Source organism: Seriola lalandi, unplaced genomic scaffold, assembly GCF_002814215.2.
Source record: "Seriola lalandi dorsalis isolate HSWRI2012SDOR001 ecotype SW California unplaced genomic scaffold, Sedor1 jcf7180002053538, whole genome shotgun sequence".
NCBI classification, from domain to species: Eukaryota; Metazoa; Chordata; class Actinopteri; order Carangiformes; family Carangidae; genus Seriola; species Seriola lalandi.
Genome location: NW_019524091.1, coordinates 80,660 through 95,714, shown reverse-complemented (window position 1 = coordinate 95,714; position 15,055 = coordinate 80,660). Strand labels below are relative to the sequence as shown.

The 15,055-nt window shown below is 40.9% G+C and overlaps 1 protein-coding gene across 2 annotated transcripts in view; it reads left to right on the top strand.

The window, feature by feature from the left end:
• LOC111651230 (protein TANC1) overlaps nucleotides 1–15,055 on the top strand; it is a 96,631-nt gene that overhangs the window by 8,040 nt on the left and 73,536 nt on the right. For both annotated transcript variants that reach the window (XM_087172632.1, XM_023401195.2), the window contains exon 2: nucleotides 3,944–4,037. In XM_087172632.1, the coding sequence (XP_087028758.1) occupies nucleotides 3,977–4,037 (61 nt within the window). In that variant the 5' untranslated portion in view covers nucleotides 3,944–3,976. The remainder of the gene's footprint in view (nucleotides 1–3,943; nucleotides 4,038–15,055) is intronic.

Sequence of the window (15,055 nt, the reverse complement as noted above, 5' to 3'; positions counted from 1 at the left end):
CATGCCTGACTGAACATGCCAGCGGTGGAGAGGTATTCTTAATGCCACATATTATTTCCCAAATACCATGATTGTCGTTGCTTTGTATCCCTTCAACTGCTTTGGGTGTTTTGAAGCCTGCTGAAGACTTTTAATGAAGAGGATGTTAGTATACTCACATAAAAGAAGAGGCAATACCTTGGGCTTAATTCTCTGCTGTTTCTGAGGGTAAATGTGAATATTCAGAGTCTATTTTGTCTCCTCATCCAATGTGAGTCCACAAAGACCTGTGAGCCACCGTGGGACTTTCACTTCTCTCTTGTTATAATGAAAGGCCCCTTCTAAGGGGCCATAGTTTGAGGCTAATATCCAAACAAAGCTTAAATGCGCTGGGAAGGACCTGACTTTGAAGGCCTGAGGAATCTTGATGCTCGTCTTGCTGCATACCATTCAGTCCGTGACTCCTCACTGAGGAGACTTTCTCACAAAAGTCACAGTTATATCTCACCTGCAGCTTAGGCTTAGCTGTATTTGATGATGACTGTGGTGCCTTTGCTATTGTAGGATCCAGACTTTGATTTCATTAACTTTTTTTCAGCATCCCTCACATCTACTTCCAATAAAAACAGCCTAAGGCTTAGGCAACATCAACACATACTGACTTCATGCCTTGTTTCAAATGAATACACAAGACTTGATGAATACTCAGAGTGAAATGGCTTGACTCTGCAGGGCATGAATACTTTATCTTACAGTGTTATATTGAGCATTTCCTAGTGTATAAGTAGATGTAACTGATATTCATTGTCATGTAAGTTGTCATTTCATAGTATAGCTGGAATTGATGCTTCTAATGGAGTTTCAGAGATTTTCCATATACACAGAGCTGGTGTTACTCTGTCTGTTTATAAAGACTGAAACATGTGGCCTAGCTGGAGTAGGTGGACTAGGATTTTATGGTTAACTTGTGCAAAGAGCAATTAGCATATTACTAATGGTTCCTCCTCGTACTTGTGTCACTTCTGAAGAAAATGTTGCATCTCTATCTGAAATCAGAGTAAGTACCATTATAACATCAGCTTCATCTGTCACCATCTTTGGCTATTGCAGTCAAGTGTTATAGTTGTCTGTTCAATTGGCAAGAATGTGTTGTATGGAGGAATATCACACTATTATAGTATGTAGCACTGCTTCTACATTGTGGTGCCCAGACACCGAAAGACTCTTGGTTTGTTTACAGTATATGTTATGATCACTGTGTCATGGTAAAATCAGTATTAACACAGTGATAAGAATTGTTTGACATTCATTCAAGTAATGTTCAGGGCTTAATTCTCCACCTGGGGATAAAAATGGCAGAACAGAAGCACACCTCAAGATGAGACCTGTAGATGATGTCTCATTCTCAGAGTGGGGACTGACTTTGTGTGTGTGTGTGTGTGTGTGTGTGTGTGTGTGTGTCTGATGGCTGTGACGGGGGAGGGTGGATGGAAGGAATTTGTCATGTTGGCTTTTGGAGTTTCAAGAGGGCGTTTTTCATTTCCTCTGGGTTAACCTGGGTGATGTTTATTGTTACTGTGGAGATGAGCAGTCAGCTCCCACATAGCAGTCAGCAGTCCAACTGACTAGGCTAATGCACTGTGCTGTATCATACTATACTGACATAGACAGATCTGTTTCTTAGTACATCACACCTGTTTACCCTGCTGTCATGCTCTTTGTTATCATTAGCAGAGGCACCCAGGGACCACGTCCTTAAACATTACACAAAATCCAGAAAAAATGATCTGCTGACTTCTAGCACTGTCATCAGGTCAACATTTTATATTGCCCATCACTTAAACAAATACTTGTGAAGTGAATTACATACCTCTTAGCCTCAGTTCTACTGCATTTACTGCTTTGTTTGCATGCTAACATGCTAAACTCGCATGGTGACATGGTAAACATTATACCTGCTTAGCATCAGCATTTCAGCATTGTTGAGCACTACGTGTTGTGACATTAGCATTTAGCTAAAAGCCTCACTGTGCCTAAGTACAGCATCACAGAGCTGCTAGCATGGCTATTGACTATTAACCTTGTTCAAACGTAACAGTAATGCATCCCGCAATCGTTACAGTTTCAGTACTATCATTTGCTTGGTTGTTGTCCACAATTTTTTAGTTTACGTTAATAACATTATACATGTTTATGTTAATTTAGCATCAGCTATCTAATAGTGTTATCAGAAAGCAACACTGCTGGTAACAGTACTAGATTTTGTTGCTGTATTTGTTTTGGTATAATTATGTTTGCCTTTTAATTTGAGGAAGTTGAAGTCATATCTCACATAACTGTGACTTGCGAGCATCACTTAACAACCACAGGAGAGTTATAGTGGTATACTGTGATTTGTCTGAAGTAGTCTGAGAACATGCTAAATTTGATTTAGTCGGGAATATAGGCTTATACTGGTCTAAGAGTTTCTGCTTTTCATAATTGTCATGAAGTGGGTATGGCATCAGAAGCTGTATGTGCTCTGCATTTTATCTGCTTGATATTTGTTCATGTTTGATTATGTGGGTGTAATTATGTTGTGACAATATACTGTAACATATTAAACTGGATATTGTGACAGAGGTCTTTATCTATCGTGCACATTATTTGGAGATACTGTATATTATAGTGAAAGTAGTGTTCAATGCTGAAGTAAGCAGTTGTTAACTAGTTGGAGAAAGGTTGGAGAATATGAAGGGCTTGCTTTGTGTGTGTGTGTGTGTGTGTGTGTGTGTGTGTGTGTGTTTCCCTGGGTATTTCAGAATGAAACCCAAATCCAGGTGTTACCTTGAAACTACACTGATCATTTTGATTCATATTTTGCCTTGGTGGAATAAAACTCCATGAAAAGTTCATTTTTTGACCAGTCAAGGCTGAGCTGAGATGCAGAGGCTCATCAGGGATTTGCCCCCCCCCCGATAACTGATTCGGTGGAAGCTCTGCTTCAGTGTTTCATTTGAAACCATCACGGATGAAAAAGGGCAGATCAATAGCCTCTCTCTCTCTCAGCAGCAGTAAGAGGAGCTAGATATTTAAAGCCTGCTCTCTGGGGTTAAGGACTCAGTGCAAGGACTGTGTGTTTTATTTGCAGAAGGCATACCCTTATTTGGTTGAAACCATTCTTTTCTCCTCATTGGAAAGATTACTCTGCTGCTATTAATACAGTGGGGTACACTAAAGCAGTCCACTATTGTGTTGAAGGGGATAGAAACCAAAAATCCCACAGAATTAACTGTTGTAGCTGCTGCTGTGTTTAGGTAAGTGTGTTTGACCGTTGTCCAGCTACATGAGGCAATAAATAATTCCAAAGCAAACAAGCACATCCAGGCTAAACTTTGAGTTCATGTTATACCGTTTCACTCTAAGGATTCAAAGTGCACAGTAGATTGGGAACAACCATGGAAAACAATTGCAAACACCCAAGTTCAGCCGCATAGCATCAATTATTTGTGGAATTTAGGGCATTCGTCAGAGTGTTTTCCTGCATAGCAAGATAGCAGAACGTGTCCTTTTCTGTTTAAATATTAGAGCATTCTTTCCATGTGCCCCTCCACTGATGACCTGCAGGATTGGGAGTGCTGTGGGAAAACTTCCAGGCGGGTGCCAGCTAAGCAGTATGAAATGCGGATATACTCTGTGTTGCCATTGTGCTGTTTAGTTTTTGAGGACACATCTTGTATTGTTTGGTTAGTTTTGGGTTAAAAGACTTGTCCTTATTAAAGTCTTTTTTGCAAGTGTTTGACTGGTTTTGTTATTTGCAGGTGAAATGAGGAAATGGCCTCTTTTCTGTCCCACGAATGGAAATAGACCGTTTGTGTTGCTAGAAAATTTCGATGGCTTACTTTCTATGACAGTAGATACACTTCTGTTGTCTTGTCATGGCTGCGAGTGGCTGATTTTTTTTTTTTTTTTTTTTCCCCTCCAGGGGCTCTAAAGAGAAGATTCCAGGAATCTTGCCATGTTCAAGGCAGTGCTGAAGAAGAACAGAGATGGAGGCAAGGGGAGCAAGAAGGATTCAGGTATGTGGAATATCAAAGAGGCAAAATGGCAAGCATGGATCAAGAAAACAAGTTTCCCCATACCCCAAGGGTTAGACACAAACTCTATTTCATAGACAGATGTACAAACACTTCTCTTCATGATCATCTTATTTTCTTTGGTAGCAGCCAGGTTTATACATTCATTCCTGGCTTTGGAAACTGACGGTGTATTTCATAGACATTCCTCTTGTTAAGATTCAGAATGTGAACGTTGAAATGAGTTGCAGTTGGAAGTGAAAGTTGAGATGAAAGCAGAAAAGCAATTCTAACTCCTTAGATGACGGTATGTTTGCCAGCTATCCACTAAGCCGTCATATATATATATATATATATATATATATATATATATATATATATATATATATGGCCAACAATTTAGCCCTACCACCTCTGTCTGTGACTGGCTGTGTGATTTTAAGTGATTGACACATATTTAAATACTGTGTACTGTGTATTTAAATATGTGTACAGTATATGTGTTTAATATTTCCACAGTATGAGCTGGAAAAGATGTTTGCCCAAGGAGTAAAGTAAAATACTACAGGTCAAGTTACTTGTTTACACTGAACAAAACAAAAGTTAGTAAATGGTTGGGTAAAACTGAAAAAATAGGAATCATGCACACGTTGTCCTTCCAGTGCTTTGTTGATACATAACTGTAAGGACTATCACCATAATGCAAATTAACCTTCAATAAAGCATTTGGTGGAGTACACATGAAAATATTACTGGCCATTTTCTTAAACATGAAGCTTTCCATTGCAGTTGGGTATAACAGCAGGGCCCATAATGCAATGTTTTAAGTCACAGGCTCTTGCTGTAATGGTAAGGGTTTGTACAGTCTATGAAGGGATTGTGTAGAGAAAATTACAACTATAAAGGCTCACACACTGAATGCCACCAGGGATACACCCCAGCACCAGCCCACTGTGTCTTTCGGTCATTCAAAGTTCAGAGAACCATTGTTACGTCTATAACTCTCAGTTCAGAGCAAGATACCTTCCATCATTTCTATTTAATTTTGACTGTAGAGACAGCCTGGCCATTGTATCATAACAGATGTTTTCTTTTCCTTTTGGAAATCTTTATTTTCCAACATGACTAAACATGAGTCACTGTCAGCAAAACATTGTTGACTAGTCTCTTTTTCACACAGTGCCCGGCCCCCCAAAATGCTCTGTCTTGAAATAGCAGATTGACCATTTATGCTTAGACTGCATCTACCAGCCTAGACTTGCTTTACCGCCTCAGGACTGGTTTGAGGCAGGCAGTCTAGTTCAAACAGTCACTGTATACAGTAGATACATGTGTCATAGTTCTGCTCTCTCTGCTTTTGTCTGGTGTGATTGTTTCACTCAACAGTCAATGCAAAGATTAAAGGGGAAAGAGTCTGGCTTTGCTTTACACATCAGTCACTGCCACTGCTCTCCAGTACAGTACAGAGTGTAAATTTAGTATTGTGGGCTTGTTTTCTATCAAGTTGTTGCAACCTGTCTCGCATGCATGAATCACCCTGATAACACAGCTTCCCTGTTTCCAGACACACACACACACACACACACACACACACACACACACACACACACACACACACACACACCCTCACACATATACTCTTACATGCAGGAGGTTCTGTGCCTGTGAAGGCTGGGAGCAGCCTGGGAGAGTTTTATGGTAGGATACAGCTCCTTTATCCCAGCCTCACTCTCCCAGTTGGATCCCATCCATCAAGCCAAAGCAGCTCGCTCTCCTTTTCTCATGCTGGGACAATAAAATCTGGTCACTCCTCTCTGTTGTTCAGAGCTCTTAAGACAGATGAGAGGTCGCAGAGATACAACATCTCGCAGTGGTCACTTTGACCCACTGTTGGTCCTGCATGGTACAGATATCTCTACAGCATATTTTTTTTATTTTCAGGTGTTTTTGAAGTTCAGACTCAATGTAATGTGGGTAATTTCCTGTGAAATTGTTGAAAAAATTACATGTAAGTAGTCTGTAATAAATAAAAGTATTTCTTAAATTATCTTAATTATGGTTCTTGAAAGATCCTGGTAAAGTTTTGGCGAGCTAAAGAGCGTACCATTTCAGATTGTAAGTTGCATCCAAAATGTTGAAATGCATATTATACCACTCTGTGTTTACTTGTCTGTTGTCCTTGAAGAGGAGGATTTGTTTGGAAATTCAGGTTCTTCCTGGGACCTGAAATGATGTTAGTAACACAGAAGCCCTGATGGGGAAGGCTGTGTTTATCAAATTGGGCACGCTGGAGTATAGTTAATGGTCTCTGAGATGACATAGTACCATATTGCACATAAAATATTCACTGCATCTTCTGCACTGCTTGAATAAAGATTTTGTTTTGATCCCAAGTGTTTTGGAAAAGAAACCTCAGTTTAAATTGAATGTCTGGTGCAGTGGAGTTTTGTCTTCCATTTTATGATATTTTTATGTTAGTATTGTCTTTCTATATTCAAATTGGACACATTGTGTAAAAGATTAGTTTGGCTGTTACAGCATCAGAGATTTATGGTTGAGATGTCAGCATTGGGGCAGCAATTCTTGCTGTTTTATACTGGACTGTTGTCTTTAAAAGTTTGTTTGGTAAGCTTGGTCATTTTGTTCTTGGCAGATTTAGTTTTTTGCAGATCAGTGAAAATTATTTATTAATTATTGCATTCATACAGGGCCAGACTGTGCAGACTTTCCTTGCTTCTGAAGGACCAGAAGGACAAAGTCCTGTAAAATCTGCTCAGCAACATATAATGGAAATCAGAGGGAGGACCTTGATAATAGTATAATTGCAAGATCGCTCAGCATATGTTGCTCATGACATGGTGGCTGTGGACTGGAGGAAACTTTAAAGCAGTCAAGGAAACTTGGCCCCCATGCCAGATACCACCACAGTCATTAGCTCTCCTTTGGGATCTCCCCATTGCCAAGACCACAAAAACTCACAGTTTGCTAATTTAGTCTCTCCATCTTGTGCTCCTCCTAGATCCTTCCTCCTCCTCCTCCTCTTGGTCCTCCTTGCTTGCCTCTTCTTGACTCAATCTGTAAGGAATCTGTTTGGAATTGGCCATTTCAATCCCTTTTAAGTACTTTTTTTTTTTTTTATAGTGCCATGTCATTCTGGAAGTGGGATGCTAGTTTGCTGTGGCCTGTTGCCTTTGATGTGAGCATTTTCTGAGAAAGGTTACATTGCAAGTAGGCCTCACTGGAGTTAACAGATTTGAGACCCCAAGACACAAGATGATTATATTGTAAAAACTCAACCAGTGTTTTAATTGGTGTTCGCTTTCAGGATACAGGCTCCTCAGATTTTACTGCAACTTTCACCTATGACTTCCTATTAATTCACAGCAGTGTCTGGTTTGTAGTTCACTTCAAAACAAATTGCTTGGTGTAAGTTGGTAGAACAGTTTTCGGACGGTATCTTACTTTCAGGAAGGTTTGTGTGATTCTGTTCCATGCTGTTTTCCTCTTAATGGGAACATTCTTCAACAACAGTATTTTGAGTTAGCAGCAGTGAGCCTCCATTAATTGTTGGCAGAAGATACCCCGTGCATGGCTGTGATTCTCCTGTCAGTGCCCCCACAGTATTCAGCTTCAGAACATTTAACAAAGGTATTAATTTAAAGCCAACTTGCTTATTTTTTTCAGTATCACCCTGTAAATTGTTTTATGGGAAGTCCAACAGACAGAGACGGTTGTGACAGCCCACAGTGCTGATAATTAAGTCGAGTGTAATCAATTGGTTCTGTTTTCCAGCCTGTAGAAGAAATATTGATAATGTTAGATCCAATAATAAGAGTTAATATGGACTAAATTATATCACAGGCCAATTAATTAGTGCATATCAAGTTTTTTGCCATGTTATAATGTGTTGAAGTTTTTTCTTTTTTAAGCCATGGAAAATCCATTTGATGGTCATGTCAGGACAAGTCTGCAGTTTTCCACTAAGATTTAATGCTCTTCCTACCAAACTGGCCTTTTTCTTTCCTTTATTCCTCACAGAGGAGAGCTGCTGCATACTGTCACTGTGGTCCTGGGAGTATCTTCAATGAGTTCATGATGTGACCCAGAGTAGCAGCACTTTTGACTCAGCTTTAATTGCTGAGTGTGACTGTGTGGGTTAGGTAATACCTCTGAAGGCCCTCCAACTCTGCCTTCCCACTCAATGAGCTTGGCTGCTCGAGGCAGCTGCCAGACAGTTGTCTGTCTGTTGTGGGCGACGCAGTGTTAATCACACTAGCATGCATAGCCATGCGCTCTCTCTGGCCGATAACAGTTTCAGCTGTTTTTTTCTCCAACCCCCAACAACACACACTGCCACACACAAGCGATGCACACACAAACAGATATGCAACCACCACCAGTTGGCAAGACTTTTCTCAGTTTATCTGGCAGTACGGAGACAGAAGCCACTCACGCACCTGGCTGGACGGGAGACACCAGCCCTGTTGTTGACCTGCAATCATAGAAAAGGGAGGGGGGGCATCTCTACTGCCTTTAACTTGTAATTACCCAGCTGTGTGTCAACAGGGACAGTAATTGCCCTGCATGTCATGCTGACAGCAATGACATAAGATACAGTTTTCAGATTTGTCAAGAGTGAAAAAACAAGATTTAACCACTAAAATGTGAAGGAGCAAAGGATGAATCGGCTCTAATGCTGGCACTTTTTCATTTTCATGGATGCCTAATAGCATCTTTCGTGACAACTGCATCTGCACCAAAGTCGCACTTAAAGGGTGGCGTTTCTGTGTTCTTTTCAGATGCAGCTTGGCCTTCATTTGAAGAGTGAACATGTGGCCACATTGCTTTTATCATCACCATGGTCTCCCACAGCAGGCGGTAAAACAACAGAGGATAAGCAGACGTAGACAGGAATGTAATGAGTTATTGGTTTGCTCACTTGCAGAATTTTTTTAAGTCTCTAATGCCATTTTTAAGAGGCAATTTTTGATTAGGAGCAACCTCATTTAGATTTCAGGAAGATAAAGTGAAAGATAAATGGAATATTCATAATTCAGACGACCCATGTACAAACTGATGGTGTGCGTGCGTGCGTGCGTGCGTGCGTGCGTGCGTGCGTGCGTGCGTGCGTGCGTGCGTGCGTGTGTGTGTGTGAGTGAGAGAGAGTGAGGAAGTGAGCGAGAGAGAGACCATTAAGTACTGCACTCTGTTGCCTCAGCTGTGGTGGTGACTGGTACATGCTGTCTCTGCAGTTTCTGTGAGTTTCTTGGGTGTTTTGACATGAAACAGTGATTTGTTTCTAAGGGTCAGAGGCAACAGCAAATTGGTTACAAGGCAGGATTTTGTTGTGTTTGTAGGATTTCACATGGCTCTTGAAATTGGCAGTGCCACAGTGATGATAGGGTTAGTAGGTTTGCCCTTCATGCTGAATTTTCTACAGTTGAACTTAATAGCCCTGCAATAACTACTTCCTTTGTGAAGCTTATAACACTCCGTTTTAGAGTGAGATGTTGATAAAGCTAATAATGTATTCGAGGTGCTAGTATCTGCTGTTGTGCTATAGTTTGTTGTAGTCTAGGTAGGCTGAAGAAAGCAGTCTCTGATGTCTGCAATCTCTTTTCTTTTTTCTCTATTGTACAGTGTATTCCCTCTCTCTCTGTCTGTCCGTCTCTATCTCTCTCTGTCTCTCTCTCTCTTTCCCCTCTCTCTTTTTCTGTGGTGATACAGTTAAATACAAGAGCAGACATCGCAGAGATTCCTTTCCTGTTTTCTGTATTCTTTCTCTTTCAGCTGCCCTCAGGGGTTTAACATCAGGAATTTTTACTGTTATGGGAGGACTTCCCTCAATAAACAATAACCACAGGTGGTTGAACCATTGTTTGTCCAAACAAAAACAGCTTTTTTATTGGTTACTGGGCAAATATAAATTATAACCATAACATTTTCAGGAAAACTTTATTTCATGGGTTCTTTTTACAGTTAGTGCAGCTAACACACCATTTTGCAAGGAATAATTTATCTATTTCATCTGGTGCTTTTAGAAATGGAAAGGTTTTCCTCATCTGAGATTCAGTACTACATGGTTATGTTAGTGTGTGCTAACCACAGTGGCTTCAGGAAACAGTAATGGTCTTTCACCCGCCAAAGGATGTGGCTCATGTTACTGATAATGTATGACATAAAAACTTTGTTTCTAGTCTGAGGTGTCTATTTTTTTGGCTGGATAGGTGCAGTCTTCCAACCCCACTAAGGGAAAGCATGACACAGAGTTCAGGTTCACAGTGGACTCTTTCACTGACAAATACATGGTGGCCGACCCTCCTCATCTCAGACATTAACAAACATCGCTCATGACTGAGTCTGCCCACAGGTTCCAGTGTGTTGGATAACCCTGCCTGTGTTATCCTGGTTCTTCTCTGTGAATAGCTGGGTGGCAGTGTCCTCTTCAGCCATATCTACCGCAGCCATTTTGAGACATGCTTCCTCCTTGTCCTGTGGCTTGTTGGGGAACTTAACGAAAACTCCCTTGCAGAGTTCTTCCGTCGTGGGTGGAAGTTTAAACATTTCCTTTTATTAGGAAAACTTCTAATACGCCAAGAATAAGTGTGTGTTCCAGGTGATTTAGGAATGCATGGTGTAGATCTTGTGGCTGGATGAAACTTTTGGTGAGTTAGGGAAGCATTGAGTTCATGAAAGCTTTGATACTGAAGAAGACAGAAATTTGTTAATTGAAAAAGACAAACTGTTTTTTTCATAAGATTTGGTGTTGCAAAATCAAAACTTGTGAGTGCTGAACCAGGACAGACAAACAAGATGCACACAGTTAACCACAGGATGTCTAGACCACAGATTACATACAGTGTGTGACCTATACATGAGAGAAAGACAGACTCCACGTTATGCCACACACAGATAGAGAGAGAGACAGAGAGAGAGGCAAGCAACATCAAGATACATTATTAACATCCTTTGATTAACCATAATAAGTAGTGTTCAGACCAGAACCACTGAGTCCTTTATCATCAGCCCATGGTTTTCCTTTTGGAGCACACTTCGTACTGAGCAACCTCATACAGCTATGAAGCTAGGGTTTGTTCAAGTTTAAGTAAAGAGCTTTCAAGACTAAACATTCTGTGACAAATGTTTAAATTAGTTTCACTTAAAAACACCTATACACAGGGTTACATTGAGTTTACTGTCCTAAACTTTGATTAAAAGAAAACTGTGCTGACAATTGTGGAATAGCTTTTTGGCCCATGTTTGCTATTTTTGCTCCCAGTCATGTTTGTGTAGATTTTCATGTCCAGACAGTTGTGGTAGGGTTTAAAATGGTGGAGAAAAAAATGCACCTGATTTACAAAGGAGACCATTGAGTTCACAGACCTGCACGGCTATCAAAGCACTGTGCAGCCAGCAGGCAACGATTAGCAGGGCGTAGCTCAAACCACATCTTTCACTCACACACACACACACAGTCATGTACAAATACACAAACACACACACACACACACACACACACACACGCACACGCCCACAAACCTCAGGTGTATCAACATTAGACACTCCCTGTCTCTCCTTCTGAAAACTAAAATAAAGGCTATCGGGGAAAGCTGTTAACCTGGTCGCCCAGTGTCGCTGTTTTCTGTTTGACTTTTACAACAAATACTGGCCTCAGCTACATTTAACTTTCACATTACATGAGTAAAGACTTCTGAGAATTAAGTCTATGAAGCTCATAAATTTTTTCTGATCACACCGCTATGGCCATACACTCCTAAAAGTTGTTAATGCTGCCTAACCAAATAGCAATGATTTATATTGGTCTTATGGTAAGTTGTGTTTAACATTTGCACAACCCATAGTTATGTTCTAATAACCTTGAGTAAAACCCACCTTTTTTATCTGTAGCTCTCCTAGTTCCTTGGCCTGACAATGAAAAGCAAAAAATGATATAGCATCGTTAGAAAAAGGGCCTAAGGCAGCAACAATCTTTGTTGTAAAATTGAATAACAACTGCATTCACACCTTGAATGCAGGGCATAATGTGTACTTGACCTTACAAGTTTCACTTGAAGGCGAGATCACGTCACATAATGAGTTGATGAAATCAAGCCTGATAATCCGACTGAACTACCATTTCATTTCCCTTTTATTATTCAGCCTGACACTAAGTTCATTTTAGCCGTCTCTGTTTTGGTTGCTAGAAGCAATTAATATCTAATTTCATGTCAAATTAAGGAATATGCCTGGAGATGTTGTTTATGCTGTTTCTTTTCAGTATAGTTTCATAGATGCTATAAAGTGGCAGAGAAACAGGTTGAAAATTTTGAGGATCATGTATTAGTACTTTATTAAATGCTCATTAATTAGTTATTGGTTGATTTGGTTTTCAATTGCATATATTTTTCAGTTGAATTATAACTTGCGTCCCATGCATGCTCTGTGTTTTGGTGATATCCGACCAACAACACATGGAGGTTAGCTAAATGCAGTAGCTGATGGTCAAATCTGCCGCTTCCCTCCCTGTCCAGCGGCTTTTGGCTGGAGAAATGCTTCCGTGGTTCCCAGAGGCCCACTGTCTGCCGTAGCAGCCAGTGACCACTCTCCATTACCCTAATTTGGCTCTCACACACTCAGCAGCGATGGTGTTTGTGACCTTTGGAAGTGGTGTGCGCAGCAACGGACAAGAAGCCAAACAAATACATGAGGGCTCAGTAGAAGCAGGGGGTGATGTCATCTACACCACAGCAACGCACTAAGTCATAGTCCCGTTTAAACCCCCCCCCCCCCCCCCCCAATCCATGGGCAAATAGTTTCTTTTGCTAGTTCAAAGAAGAGGAAAAACAGTTTATCAGTTAACATGCCAGGGTGTTTTTAGATGGCCTTTGAAGGGGTGATAGTGGCTGTCATTGCAGTTAATTGGCTGGAGAGGTCAGCAGGCCACAGGTTTTTCTAATTACAGCGTGACCTGCCTGGGCAGACACATTCCTTCTGTCTGATTTTCCGTTTTGCTCTCATACCTCCAACATCCTTTGTCTGTGATTTAAATGACCTCCTAAAGTGTCCCTTTTTATGCAGATGACTATCCTGTCACCCATAGGACATACAAAGTAATAACTCTTCATTAGTGTACTTTGATATTTTTCCAACAGTTTTGAGGGTTGTGTTTTTCCTATCTATCGCCATCTGTCTATGCATACACCAACCCATGCTGTCACAGTGTCTGACTCTCAGAAAGGTCTGTGTGGGTGTCTGTGGAGACCTCTGTTCAGTCTTGGGCTTTGGGGCCCCTTTCTCTTTCCTCTATCCTACTTTGCTCTATGCTTCTCTGTTCTGCATTTCTGAACACAGAGACTCCTTATTTTTTTTTTGCAATTGTGCCTGTAGATGAATGTCTTGCCATCCTTAGCTCAGGAGGGTTTGAGACAGGCTGAACTAATGACCTCGGCTCCTTTGTACCCAGCCTCAAAGGAAAAGGGAATGGTGCTTATTGCAAAGAGGAACAGTTTGCGGAGAGTGCTTCCTCTTCATATTTATATCTCTCTTATTTTAATGGTGTTATTTCATGACCATTCTTCATTTTAAACTTTGTTGGTGAAGTTTAGCGAAGCCTTACAAAAGTAGTTGAGCAGCATAGAAAGTGAGGTGAAGAGCATTCTGTAAGAGTTGTGGAGGATGTCTCTTCAGTGTCGGATGGGGTAATTTACCTTTAACTCTATTGTTGATCTTTAAAATAATACATCAACATATCATGTACCAGTGGTTGGAATAAGGTTCCTATCAAAACAATCTGTGCATCAAATGATGGTTTATGCTAAATTCACAAAGATTTCCAAAGATAGTACAAAGCTGCAAGCTCTGCCTTGGTCCTTGTTTACTTTTGGGATTAGGCTCTTTGGAAGGATTGGACGGACAGCCTTTGTGCCATACCTCGTCCATTTAACATTATTGAACAAGCTGTTGTCCAGGGGTTAGTGGTGTTCTCATGACCTCACCTAGCCCCAGAAGAAGCTCTGCCTAATGATCTGTGCTAATGGCAGTCCAAATCTGTTGTTATACCAGATCTCCATGGCAACCCAGGACTCCAGATCATATTGCACTTGTGGCAGGAGACAAATTTCACTTTTGTCTCAGAGCTGCTTGATCCATATTGTTAACAGATAAAAGTCAAAAATTAGAAGTGGAACAGACAAAAATTGGAAGTGGAACAATGGAGAAAGCCCCAACTTTGACAGGGAGATCAGAAAATGTGTGGCAGCTGAAAGCTCTTGTCCATCTTTCATCTGGCTGCATTGTGAATCCTCTCCCTTGAAACACAGTGGGCAGAGAGCCGTGATCACAGAGCTAAGATGATTGATCATAGTAAGGACATGTGTGCTCCATCATCCATCATCCATCCCGTCCTTTGCTTAGACTGTACCAGCTGTTTCCATGACTTGTAGAGGACATTGTTGTAATTAACCCCAGGTACAATCCATGTGAGACATTTATTTTGCAGTTTTACTGTGGATGCATTAATGCATCTGCAGCTCAACAACTGTCCAAAGTGGCCATTTAGCAGTGCTCTTTATTCCAGCAGTCGAAGAGCTCTCACTTTGAACACTGTTGTTAGGAGGTGAGAGGGATATTTGCCCTTTAACAGTGGGCCCCACTCTGCTGCTAGAGTCTGATACTGAGGGGGCCTGTGGAGCCAGAGAGACATTCACACTGGGACCTCAGACACAATACTGCGAGCATGAATATCAACAACTCTCCAGCCAGGATTGTCAACAGTCAATCTGCCCTAATTTAATCCAAAACTGATGAAACCAGGTCAGGCCCTCGGTAATTCAACATTGCCACTTGGTTCATTTACATTTGCATTATGTCAAGTGTATTTTATCTTCTTTTTGGGTGATATAAGTACCCTGAGCACACAGGAAATAAATCAGTGAACATTTTCTGTGGTCTGGATTTCTGACTGCATTTGACCTTGAGACTGATTGATGGTGTGAACACACACATAGTAGCTTTGACCTCAT